General features: G+C 42.5%; 1 protein-coding gene across 1 annotated transcript in view; it reads left to right on the top strand.

Annotated features, from left to right (window-relative positions):
- Positions 1 to 13021, top strand: part of LOC146172103 (uncharacterized) — a 55598-nt gene that overhangs the window by 26531 nt on the left and 16046 nt on the right. The window contains exon 3 of the mRNA XM_084585829.1: positions 11003 to 11240. Within this exon, the coding sequence (XP_084441955.1) occupies positions 11003 to 11240 (238 nt within the window). The remainder of the gene's footprint in view (positions 1 to 11002; positions 11241 to 13021) is intronic.

Below are 13021 nucleotides of genomic sequence, written 5' to 3'. Positions count from 1 at the left end.
AAAGGGGACGCTCCTATAATCCATCCATCTATCCGCCTGCTACTGCTGTCGAGCCTCCGTGCGCTCATGACGAAAATTCTTGCCACGAGCTATGTGTTATCTTTTTGCCAATTTCAGCTATAATACACCACATGGAAGAGCCTTGCTACCATGAAGCCGATAATAAAGCCTCATCTAGATTCACCGCATAGATTCACGGCCAGAAACTGCCACAGCGAACAGAGACAAGAAATTTGCAGTTCACAAAATGACAAAGGAAATGGCATGCTCTCAAATTTACTGAAACAATATTCGGTATGTGTGTGGCGAAATCATAACTTATATGCAATACTTATTCCAATGTTTTTGGTTGAATGATGAGCAAGCAGTCAAACTACAATACATGTGTCAGATGTGTGATACCTGTGAAAGACGCTTAGCAAAAATAGTGTATTTTTAACCAGTGGTTTGTGATTCTAAGGGTTTAAATTTGTTGGAAAAAAAGTCCATTCTCAGGTGTGGATAATCAGATAAGTTGTCTAATTATCCATGATTATCATAATGCCCTCACAAATATGCCATTTACGTTATATGCATATACTGTATGCAAAGGAAATAGAGCAAATAGAACAAGCAAAGGAGGTCCTGTGCTCTAGCCCTTCCTAGAGCTAGAGATACAACAAGAGATTCCTAGAGATACACCAATTCAGGCTATGTTCGCAAGGTTGAGGCGCCGTCATTCAAAACATTATTAGTACAGATACGTACTAATAATGTAATAATTGATAATGACTCCATGGTATGTACCATACAGGATTCATCATCAATTATTGCAAGGCAACAGTCATAACATTGAAAGATATAAGCCTAATGTTTCACAAGCGTACAACTGGTTGAATTTGTGACACATAACTGGTAGCACGTATTTTCAAGATCAACTGCTGATCGAGACATATGTACACCATAGAGAATTATCCCATAAAGTAAGATCTCGAGCACCTGCTTCATTGCGTGCCTGAAATCTCTAAATAAAGCATGCTTCAGAATGAAGTTACAGCATACCATATGCCCAAATCCACCAGTAATGTAAGCTACCTGGTACCAGCTGAGCTCTAAGCATGCAGCTACTGGGCAGGCTACCGAGGTGTATTCTGCAAGTATCAAGCTGTTGAGCCTTTGGCAGCTTTTTCCTTAACAGCTCAGTGTTAGCACTTACCATGAGCTGGCACTGGAAGGCAAGTGCCCCAAGACTAGATTTCTTCAGCCAACAGGACTTGTTCCACCTTCCACCTTATAACAAATCTGGAAGTCTAGATATATTTGGGTGCTATCTCCATCTTGTTTATATTATAAGCAAAGAGCAAAAGCCAAACAACCTTAGGAAAGTAAGGTTCCAGACATGCTCCTCACCAACATTGTACGATATCTGTATGCAGACTGGAACGGCGTTCCAGACAATGTTGCTCTAATCACTTGCTCACATCACTTCGTCGCAGACGTAAAAGCTTTCCTGAAACTATGATATGTATTTTTTAATTTTAATATTGGGTTTGTAGGGTTTAATGTCCCATAATTTTACTATCTCTTTTAGGGTATTTAATGAAATGAAGTCTAGTACTGCACACCAACAGGAGATATGCAAAACTGGATATGCCAGGGCATCCCATCATAAAGGGCCAGTGAGCCTTTTTTTACATTTAAGCCTTTTACAATTTCACACCACTTTATAATAATATTGCAGCTTTCAAGACTTCCATCAGACTTTTTTGCAAGCCCTTGATGAAGAGTATCAGATTGTCGATAAGGACATGAGATGCATCTACCGCACTGCTGATGGACAGCTTTCTTCCTTCACTTTCCTGTATGCTTTAAATTCTGGCTAAGCACTGTGAACATCAGCAATACTGCATCGGAAATCCTGCTCATGCTAAAGACTACCGTTGCAATTGGCACACAACACAGACGAAAATAAAACAAGTCGAGAGAATAACACGCAGCCAATCCTGACATGTCAGCAGTTCTGCACACTCTCCTGCTTGTCAGCCGGTCAAGGTTAGGCAAGTAAGGAAAGCTAAACAAAGTCACTCGCTTAGCTAAAGCATCTTAAGCAATGCACCTGGTGCCAAATGATACTAACCAAAGCCATTTACTATGTGAGCACACTAAATGCATAGCAAAGAGGAAATTCACAAAAAAAAAAACAAAAAAAACTGATGACTACCGAGAGTAAAACACAGACAATTGCCAATCATGAATAAAGATAATCAATCTCGTGGCACAACAAAGAAACCAAACATTTGTTAATGCATGATACCACCTCAGTCTTCATATGTAAAAATGCATACCGAGGAAATTTTTCATGTCCATGAATTGAAGTAGTACCTCAGCATACATCACATTGTTGAAACAGGTCGCTGTTGAGGGCAATGCAAAGGGCATCTTGCATTACCAAACCTTCAATTCCTTTCTTTTACCAGAACATTGCCCAGCTTGATACATAAAAGACAGGTCTCTGTTGCACTCTTGGTCTTGATTTTGTTTTATTTTTGTGTTTGCTCATTTCATATGCATTTAATCATGCTCCAGAAACATATGCACTTTGTTGATAGCTGTCTTCCTACCTTTGCGATTTGTCCTGCACTCTTGGTTCAGTGTGCTTCATCACTAACTTGAGCAGCCACACACATAGATAGTGTGGCAGAGCAGGGCCCACAAATTCTCTAACTTGCACCCTTTTCCAAAATGTCCCCTTCGGTGAAACCTGACTGAATAAAACACTCGATCAGTGTGTTTCCACCTGCTCAGGCCTGCACTGCTGGAGCTGTACACCATGTAACAAAAAAGCACCTGATATAAAAATGTGATGAGGCACAATGTATAGCTGCACTTGCCTTCCTGCCTGATCAAATTTTACAGCAACAATACCAACATTATATAATATTCGACAACTTGGAACTACCAGCTGCGCATTCTTGTCCCATGAGTGCTAACATGCTAGCAAAATGATGATGTATAGTAGGATTTGCACAGTACATAAGCTTTACTGATTTGTTTTCTGATAGGGGCCTTTCATGAGTATTTTCTTCAAAATTTATAAGTTAGGCTCTGCTGTATGTGTATAGTACTAGTATAGTACTGGGTATAGTATAGTATAGTCCTAGTAATGTCCCTACTGATGGTGTCCACAGTAGACCTTCCGGTGAGATACCCATAAAGCTGGCAACGAGTTGGCCCGATTATGGGGCTTAGTTATTGCCCTCAGCGACCCAAGCTATGAGGGACATGCCGCAGTGAAGGGCTCCGAATAATTTTACCCAACTGAGGTTCTTTCATGCGCACCGATATCATACATACAGGTTCGCAATGCATTTGGCCAGGATCAAACCCAGATTCCCTGCCCTATAGTAGCGGAGTGCCCTATGCAACAAGCTTAGCGGCATGCCTTGGGGTTCAGAACAATGGGGAATGTACAATGCCTGAAAGCACTAAAATAGAATGAGTCACTGTTGTCATTGGTGTCACACCGTTTTCTTGAGCAGGCTGATCAGTCTTGTCACCGACACCATTACCATTTCATGGACTGTAACAGCTGTTCTGAGCAAGGCACACTAATTTAGGATGAATAACTGCATTCATTGGAGGGCTTTCGTACATGAATTTTTTTCGTAAACTTCGAACCAACATGAGTGCCCCAGTTAACAGCGATCATTTAGCCCAATTAACATGGGCACAACACATGCAGTCATTATCTGCAATGCACCATTTTGAGTTCCATACAAGATTTTTACTCAGGAGCTCCTATCATATATATGGTGAAATAAATGAATTGTTATAGCAGTATTGTTGCACACATAGTCGGGTCACGAAAGGCTGAAACAACTGCGCCTCAAAAAGTTTCGTGCATTTCTCGAAATTGCATGTTCATCCTGCATTATATCCCAGCAGCCTTGTTTGCAATGCCGCGAAAAACGGTTTAACGAAGAGAACACTTTACGGCTGCCTTCAAAACCAAAACCAGCGTTTACAGCAAATGTCTTGCGTCTTGCAGTGCTGGTGACTGTTTTCTTGCTTGTCGTTTTGTTGCCGTGATCATTACGTCATACGCATTGTTCCAAGGACGGTTACCTCAGCCATTCCACAGCGTGTTGCGCGTGCACCTTGTGTGCGAAAGGTGCTGTGCTACGTTTGCACGTTTGCGCATTCCATTTACGTGTCGCAACGAAAATGACGGCAGTTGAGCACGTCATGAGTTGTTGCTTCCCGCAAGCTGCGTGCTGTAATCAATTCGTTGTTACGTAAGTTGTCTTGCTGCATATGGTCTAGCGTTGTTTTTTTGTTTTTTTTTTCTGATGACTACCTACATTCCCGCACACTATCGCGACGCATGCTGGCGCTATGTCGGCTACGTCTCGTGGCTACCGATAGTCGGTCGAAGCACTCGGCCCAGTTCGCTTATGTAGCACAGGTCGCTTTACTGTTGATGGCTATGTTCATTCATATGGTACGGTTTTCAGCCATGAATATCTTTCTACAACATGATGCTGTTCTGGACACTTCGACGATTTGCTGAATGCATGATCAGACTTGTGTGGCCCGATCGCTTGCATCTTCATGACTGTCGTCTGCTGTTCTGTCAAACTGCAGCGGTGGTTAGCTTAATTAGGTCTAATTCCATTGCATAAACTGGCAGGCATTTGTTCTTTCTTGGAGGCACGTGCCACTTAGGAATGATGACAAGTTTTGGGGTTAAGAGTGTAATCATTTGAATGTTCCAAATTTTTCTTCGTGTATGTGCAGCTCGCCCGCGTGTTTCAAGTGATCCACTTTGTCGAAACGTTGCGGCGAGTCCCAGGGACTGAAAAATGTTATTACATGCGCTAAACTGTTCAAGCTAGCTTTGCACTGCATTGCAAGAAAAAAAAAGTATTGTCCGAACGTGAGCCAGACACCTTTGTATCCCATCTCACTGCATGCATAACAACTGTGTCAAGGACACCTGACACAAATAAATTACAGGAGCAGTAGTTCTGAAGCATAAACTTGGAAATTTTTATTTTTTTTCACGTATCTGACTTCTTGAGTCAAGGAGGTGAATCAAAGAGTGGCTACAAAAATAGATATCGAAAACCAGCAGATGGGCCTTTAAGGCATAGATGCTCTGTCGAGACCTGTTGTCAAGGCTTCTTTGGCAAGGATGCAACAAGAATGGTAGATGTGGTTCATTTATTCAGGAAGCATGACCTACATCTGATGAAGGCTGACAGGGAGGGAAAATTTGTCGTTCTCGCACTCATCCTGTACCCAGTCTTGTGTGTGTTCTTTTGCACAACTACCATGTCTGAAGTCAACCTCGCAGTATCTACGAATGCCACATACAGGCATCTCAAGAAAAGTATTGAAGTCACGAGGACTGGAGCGAAACACCTTGTCTGTTTCTTTGTTTTCAAAATCCATACAGTGGAGATGTGAACGCAGACTTGCCTAAGAGTGATCTTCTGAAGAACCTTTCTGTTGAGATGTGCCTAAATTTAAAAAAGTAGCTGTTTTTCTAGCGCAGTGTAACGTGCATAGAGCTCTTTTACAGGTGAGGAGATTTAAGGTTCTTTCCTCTGTATGCCTGCAGTTCTTATCTTTGAAAATTGCCTGTAGCTTCAGTTCATATAAGAAACACCCATGCAAGGCTCTACAGGAGAAGCGATTTTGCATTTAGAACAGGTAGACATTGTTCTTTCAGTGTTTTTTCTTTTTGCACACCAGTAAAATCAAATGCTATAAAATGTGTCGGCTTGTAATTGTAATGGCTCGTAATTGTTGATGTGATGTGCTCGGTTTCCTCAATCATTTTAGGTGCAATTCTACTTCCGGAAATGTGGGAGGAATCATTACCTCAGTCACTGTAATTGATGCGAAAGAGCACATGAGAGATCTTTAGTTATTCTGCATTTTGTTTGCTGGTTAGCTTAATGAGGACATTATCATAGGTTGTACAAGACAGTTATTACAAGCTCCCATTCCCGCTAGTGGACCTTCTATGTGACAATCATGCTAACGCATAACATTCCATGTCCGCTGCTGTGGTATATACCAAGTGTCCCTGCACTTGGTATATTCTGACTGATGATGAGGATGATGACATTGTTCAAGGCATGGTAAGAGTAAATAAGAGAGGAGGAGAGTTTGGCCTGACTTTGTGTGAGCTGTCATGTTTTTAGGGCTTTTCATATACAGTATATAGGCTTACTTGTAATCCACCATGTACAGTACACGAGCAATTCAGTTGCATGTCATGTGGTGCTGTTACAATGATGCACGCATTATAACAGCTCTTGTACCGGTGCTCAATTTCCAAACTGATCCAGCTTTCACTGCCATTGTTCTGCCAAGCACTGGCAAATATATTTAATGTCTGTGACCATGTTAAATGCATATTAGTTTGCAGTGTCCAGACATGGCTGAGAATGGAGATAAGGACACTTTTAAAAAGAATATTTCTGCTGCTCATGCTTGTGGTGATCATTCTGCACAATAGATAGGCGGGCGAGTTAGTGATATATTTAAAAAAAAAAGTAATAGAGCGAACAACGGGGATGCTTGTCCTGTGTTTCTCTAGCCTTCATCCCCATTGTTCACGCTGTTATTTTTTTAAAGAGCTTTCTGCTTTTACACAGCATCAAGGCTCTTGTTATCAGTGCAGTTCAGTCGTTCTGTCTTGTCCGACTCTTAGTGACCGTATGGACCATATCACGCCACGCTTTCCGGTCTCTATCTTCCTAACATGACATAACTTCATCTGCAACGCCTCGAAGATGCCATCTAACCATCGTGTTTGCTGCCTACCCCTTTTCTGGTGACCCTCAACCTTTCCCAAAATCAAATCTTTCTCCAGCGATTCCTCTCTTCTCATCAGATGACCAAAGTAGCTGAGCTTTAACATTAGAATTTGACGCTCCAATGAGCAGTCAGGGTTTATGGTCGACGATATCGACTGGTTTGATCTTCTGGCCGTCCAAAGAACTCGCAAGAGTCTCCGCCAGCACCACAATTCAAATGCGTCAATTCTTCGGCGGTCAACCTTCTTCACAGTCCAACTCTCGCATCCATACATCACAACTGGAAAGACCATAGCACGAGTTATACAGATCTTGGTTGGCAGTGTAATGTCTCTGCTCTTTACTAGGCTCTCTTTCCCAGAAGCAGGCATCTCCTAATTTCATGGCTGCAGTCTCCTTCTGGGGTAATCTTGGAGCCCAAGAAGAGAAAATCTGTCACAGCTTCCACTTTTCTCCCTTGATGCTCCATTACTTGATAGGGCAAGACGCCATAATTTTTGTCTTTATAATGTGCAGTTTAAGCCCAAACTTCTCACTCTTCCTGTATACGCATCAGAAGTCTCTTGGCTTCCACTTCACTTTCTGCCATTAAAGTGGTATCATCCGCATATCTAAGGTTGTTGATACGTTTCCCAGCAATCTTCACTCCAGCTGAAGACTCGTCCAGACCAGCCTTCCTCATGATGCACTCGGCATATAGGTTAAATAGGCAGGGCGACAGTATGCAGCCTTCTCTCACTCCTTTCTCAATCGGAAACCAATCAGTAAGACCATGCCCAGTTCTGACTGTGTCCTCTTGCCCTTCATATAGGTTCCTGAGGAGACAGATGAGGTGAATTGGAACTCCCATCTCTTGGAAAGCTTGCCACAATCTGCTGTGATCTACGCAGTCAAACGATTTCGCATAATCAATAAAGCAGAAGTAGATGGGTTTCTGGAGCTCTCTTGCTTTTTCCATGATCCAGCGAAGGTTGGCAATCTGGTCTCTAGTTCTTCTTCCCTTGCGAAACCCAGCTTGCATGTCCGGAAGCTCGCGGTCCACATACTGCTGCGGCCTACCTTAGAGGATTTTCAACATCACCTTGCTAGCATGCGAAATAAGCGCGATCGTGCGGTAGCTGCAACAATCTTTGGCACTGCCTTTCTCTGGAATGGGGATGTAAACTGACCCCCAATCCTGTGGCCACTGCAGGGGTCTCCAAATTTGTTGACATAATGTATACAGAATGTTAACAGCGTCGTCATGGTTGAGGTTTTGAAGCAACTCAGCTGGAATGCCATCAATTCCGCTAGCTTTGTTCTTAGCGAGGTTGGCTAAGGCCCATTCACCTTCACTCTTCAGGATGCCCGGCTCGAGATCAGTAATCACAACTGTCTTATGTTGGGTTTGCACATACGGGTCCTTCTTGTACAGTTCTGTCTATTCCTGCCACCTCTTCATTATCTCTGGGGCTTCAGTGAGGTCCCTGCTTTGTTTGTCCTTTATCACGCCCAGCTTAGCAGAGAAGCTTCCTGTGATATCTTTGATTGTCTTATACAGAGCTCTTGTGTTTCTCAATTGGCTGTTGTCCTCAACTGCTTGGCACTTAATAAGGCCAAGTTCCTCCTTCATCTAATGTCCCTTGTGTGTTAAAGAAGCGCTAGAAAAGATGAGTTCAAATGGTTGGCACTGTATGTTCAGGAAGGCATCCTTATCTCTTGCTGTTTTCTGAAAATCTGCATTGAGAACCTTGTATCTTTGTCTTTGTCCCATAACTTTTGCCATCCTCCTTTCCTCAGCTATTTGCTGAGCCTCTTCAGATAACCAGTTTGCTTTCTTGCATTTCTTTTGCTTTGGAACTACTCTTGTAGCAATGTTTTGTATTATATCACGAACATCTGTCCACATCTCTTCAGGCTCTCTGTCTTCTAGATCTAATTCTTGAAATCGATTCCTCACTTCCACAGTATATTCTGATGAAATGTGATCCAGATCATACCTGAAAGGCCTTCTAGTTTTCTGCATTTTCCTCAATCGAAGCTTAAATTTGGCAACAAGAAGCTGATGATCGGTGCCACAATCGGCCCCAGGCCTTGTTTTTACTGCTTGTAGAGCACTTCTCCATCTCTGCCTGCAAAGAATATAATCAATCTGATTCCTGAACAGACCGTCTGGTGAAGTCCATGTGTACAGGTGCCTCTTGTGCTGTTGAAAATGGGTATTAGCTATGGTCAGGTTGTTTTCTTGACAGTTATTAATTTGGCACTCAGGGCAGCTCGCCAAATGTGTTTTGTACACATGGCAAAATAAAAAAAGAAATTGATGTTATAGAGTTTTGTGTAACTTATACCCGAGTGAAGCATGCAAGTTAAAGTGCACTTCCGCGGAGTGCACTTCGCAGCTTGAAAGAGACTTTACGCTACGCAGTGCTAAACGGGAAAGCAAAGTGCACATTTATAAGCACTCGTTGGTACAAAACTAGCAACTGAAAAACATGTTTTAAAAAAGAAATTGGGACCTCCAATCACAAAGTTCAGGGAACTGCTTTTTAAAGTAGGAAAACATTTAAAAAATGCTTAAAATTTGACACCGGGCCATGATTCATAGACCTCTTATCAACGAACACCACGAACAATAACAGCCGCCCCCTAACTGAAAATGGCGTAGCCGCAGTGGCGCACCACTCATAATGTGGAAGTTGCATATGCGGTTACATCACGTTTTTGTTATTTTATATTTTGCCCGTCGCTATTATTAAACATTTCGTCAAATGGAAATATGTACAAAACACGTAAAATCAACTTGTATACATATCTTTTTACATAATACATTTGTGACGAAGAAATTTCTGCCTGCGGGGCTACGCGCTCAGCCCTCGAAGTCTGTTTTGTGAACGCAATCAGACCTGAGTGCACACTTTGGCAAGTGCACTGATGTTATGCTGTTTAGCAGCGGTAGAGTGCACTTTTCGTAAGTGACACTCGCCGTAAGTTCACTTTATTTTGCGCTTGACAGGGTTATTAAATTATGCTTGGGTAATCAAAGAAATTAGTAATGGAATCTGTTTAGGGGAAAGATAATTAAACTGAAAGTAGGAGAAAAAAACGTGCCTATGGTGGGAACCGAACACACGACCTCCGAATATCGCATCCGGTGCTCTTCCAACTGAGCTACCTCGGCCGCTGTCCCCCCTGCTACTTTCTTGACTATTAATGTTGTCTATATACGAACCTTGAAAGTGTTCACCAGCACCACCCTCAACCATAGTGGCGGACGTGGAACGTCCTGTGTTTTTCGCCAGTGTCACGTAGAACGTGATCAAGAGCGAGGGCGAAAGCTGTGCTAGAACCCTCTTATGCTACCAATGGCTTCAAGACTGCTAGAACAGAGACCCCCGTAAGCTGCGAGCACACAAATGAAGGGGAAATGAGGGTGCTCGTTATAATACATGAAGGAAAGAAGCCAACAGTCGGCGAGGCCAAGGAAAGCATTGGGGATTGTACTTTGTCTTTCTATTTTTTAATTTTTACTTGGGTAATCACAGAAATTAATAATGGAATCTGTTTAGGGGAGAGATAATTAAACTGAAAGTAGAAGAAAAAACAATGTGCCGATGGTGGGAACCGAACCCACGACCTCCGAATAACGCTTTCGGTGCTCGGAAGCAATATTCGGAGGTCGTGGGTTCGGCGGCACATTGTTTTTTCTTCTACTTTCACTTTAATTATCTTTCCCCTGAACAGATTCCATTACTAATTTCTGTGATTACCCAAGTAAAAATTAAAAAATAGAAAGACATAAAGTACAATCCCCAATGCTTTCCATCGCCTCGCCGACAGTTGGCTTCTTTCCTTCTTAAATTATGCTTAAAATTTGAACACTTCTTTTTCTTTTCTGCCACGTGATCCGAACTTGTGACCCCTATCATCATTTGGAACTGATGCAGTGACTTTGCATCAGAGATCTGGAATGAAAAAAACTGCAATAATGTGATCGTAGTCTCTTGTAAAAAGTGGTTTTGGCAGGTGATGCCACTCTCTCTTTTTTCGCATTACCTAGCTTAACTAATCACTGCTTTCTATGACAGCAATCTGTTTGTCAGCTGCAGCTTCAGTCTTTCTTTGGTGTCCCTAGAGAGGCTGACAGTTTGGTTGACCAGTTTGACGTTGCTCCTCACTCAATTTTGTGCTGTGATTTCTTGTTGCTTGTGCAGAACACCATCGCAGCTGAAGCTCCCACTGTCGTTGCTCGTCTCAGATAAGGAGGAGAGTCATGACTGGCATCTTACTTCACTACAGGCACCCCTGTGTGATGTAGAAGCAACATTTGTGCTCAGTGATGTGTACAGGAAGGTGGTGAAGAACCTCTACGAAGAGCCCATATACCAGATCGACTGCATAATTAAGTGGCCAGCTACGATGGGATTCAACTGGTCTTACAAATACCAGCAGGTAGGGGTTTAATTTTGAACTGGTCTGCACGTGGCTTAGTTACTTCATTTTTACCTTAACTGCTAACCTGATGCACGTAAGATATTCTGGGAGGGGTATGCAAAAGAAAAGTATGAAAGGTGAATGTGAAGAGAATACGTTGTAAGTACTCGCACAAGAAGAGCGAAGAGGAGAAAAGTAGCTAATCAAACACAGCTTGGGTAGTACCAAGGTGTAAAATATGAAAAAAGGAAGTGGATTACAAAGGTTCGAAGCTGAATATAGAAAAAAAAATAATGTTTGAAAATTCAACAATGAATATCATGCAACTGAAAAAGTGATCAGAGGAGCACATAGAAGCATTGCGTGTGGCGTTTTGAAATTCAGAATAGGCTACATATTTATGTTTGTGGGGATTTTAGTTTCAGTGAGAGCTGATGCTTTTCGAAATGCTGGTTCTAGTCATGTTTAGTAATAGCCCTTTTAAGTCCGTAATCTAAAGTGCACTTGTGGGGAGTGTCTCACGAAAAGTGCACTCTGCCTTTGTTGAACAATATTACATAAGTGCACTCGAGTGAGAGTACGTTCGCAGAATAAACTTCGAGGGCCGTCTGTTGTAGCCTTGCGGGCAGCAATTTCTTCATCACAGAATGTATTATGTAAATGATATGCATACAGGTTGACATACATGTTTTGTATGTATCTTTATTTGAGTAATTGTTTTAAGATAGCGACAAGCAAGACATCACATAACAAAAACATGATGTAAATATGTATGCAACTTTCAAATTAGACTTTGTTCTCGCACTGTGCCGAAGCCATTTTCAGTTGTATGTGATGTTTATTGACATGCAGTCTCCGATTAATGGGACGATATCAAATTTTAGTCATTTTTTTGTGTTCTGCCAGATTAGAAAACAGTATTCTGAACTTTAGACCTGGAAGTGCACATATTTCTTTTTAAATATTTTATATAGTTGCCAATTTCTTATCTGCAAGGGCACTCTGCTCTCTCATTTAGCACTGTGCAGCGTAAAGTGTCTTGAGATGTAAAGTGCACTGCCCATAATAACTTTCATGTTTTACGAGGGTATAACCCCTGGTATTTGTCCGAGCGATGTCTCATGCACGAACATGCGTCCATGTGTCACAAGCACTCTGCTTCATTGCACATGTTCCCTCATTTGTCCATGTTAGGCGTCACTTTACTCTGTTGGGATGAATCAGTATCCACCTGCTTTCTCCCCTTCTTACTTACACCAACATCAGTGTCACATAAACAAGCAATGTGACCTTCCAGCCCTTGTTGTTAAAGAGGGTCCTGCCAATCTTATGTCCCTTTTGGACCAAAGAAGTGAAAGCAGTGTCAGTAGCCCTGTTACAGGAGGGCCCACGATCTTGCTTGTTTGTAATGGATGGCATCTTCATTATGTCCACTGTCAACCTTCATCACAGAAAGTTTAAATGTACAGCAATCAGGTGTCATTATCTGCCACCGCACGTTCCACTGCGCATACCCAGATCCCTTTGACTCCATAGATGGCGCACATGCTTGAAATCAGTATATAGACCAGTTGCATCGGGACAAGTGAGCACGTATGCACTGGCCACGTGCAGTAGTGTGCCACGGCAGAGTCCTTCAATACTCTAACGGTCATGAAACTGCCGCCCAAGACAAGAGCGGCTGCCAGGGACGCCATCGCTGATCGAGGTGTCAGGAGACCGCGGCGGCGCCATGCGATACGGTTGCACCTTGGACACTTTCATTCACACCCATGCAGTTATTTCCTCTTCTCATTACA

The sequence above is a fragment of the Amblyomma maculatum genome, unplaced genomic scaffold (genome assembly GCF_055883805.1).
Source record: "Amblyomma maculatum isolate TAMU_Amacu unplaced genomic scaffold, ASM5588380v1 scaffold_13, whole genome shotgun sequence".
Taxonomy (NCBI): Eukaryota; Metazoa; Arthropoda; class Arachnida; order Ixodida; family Ixodidae; genus Amblyomma; species Amblyomma maculatum.
This window is presented reverse-complemented; position numbering and strand designations above follow the sequence as displayed.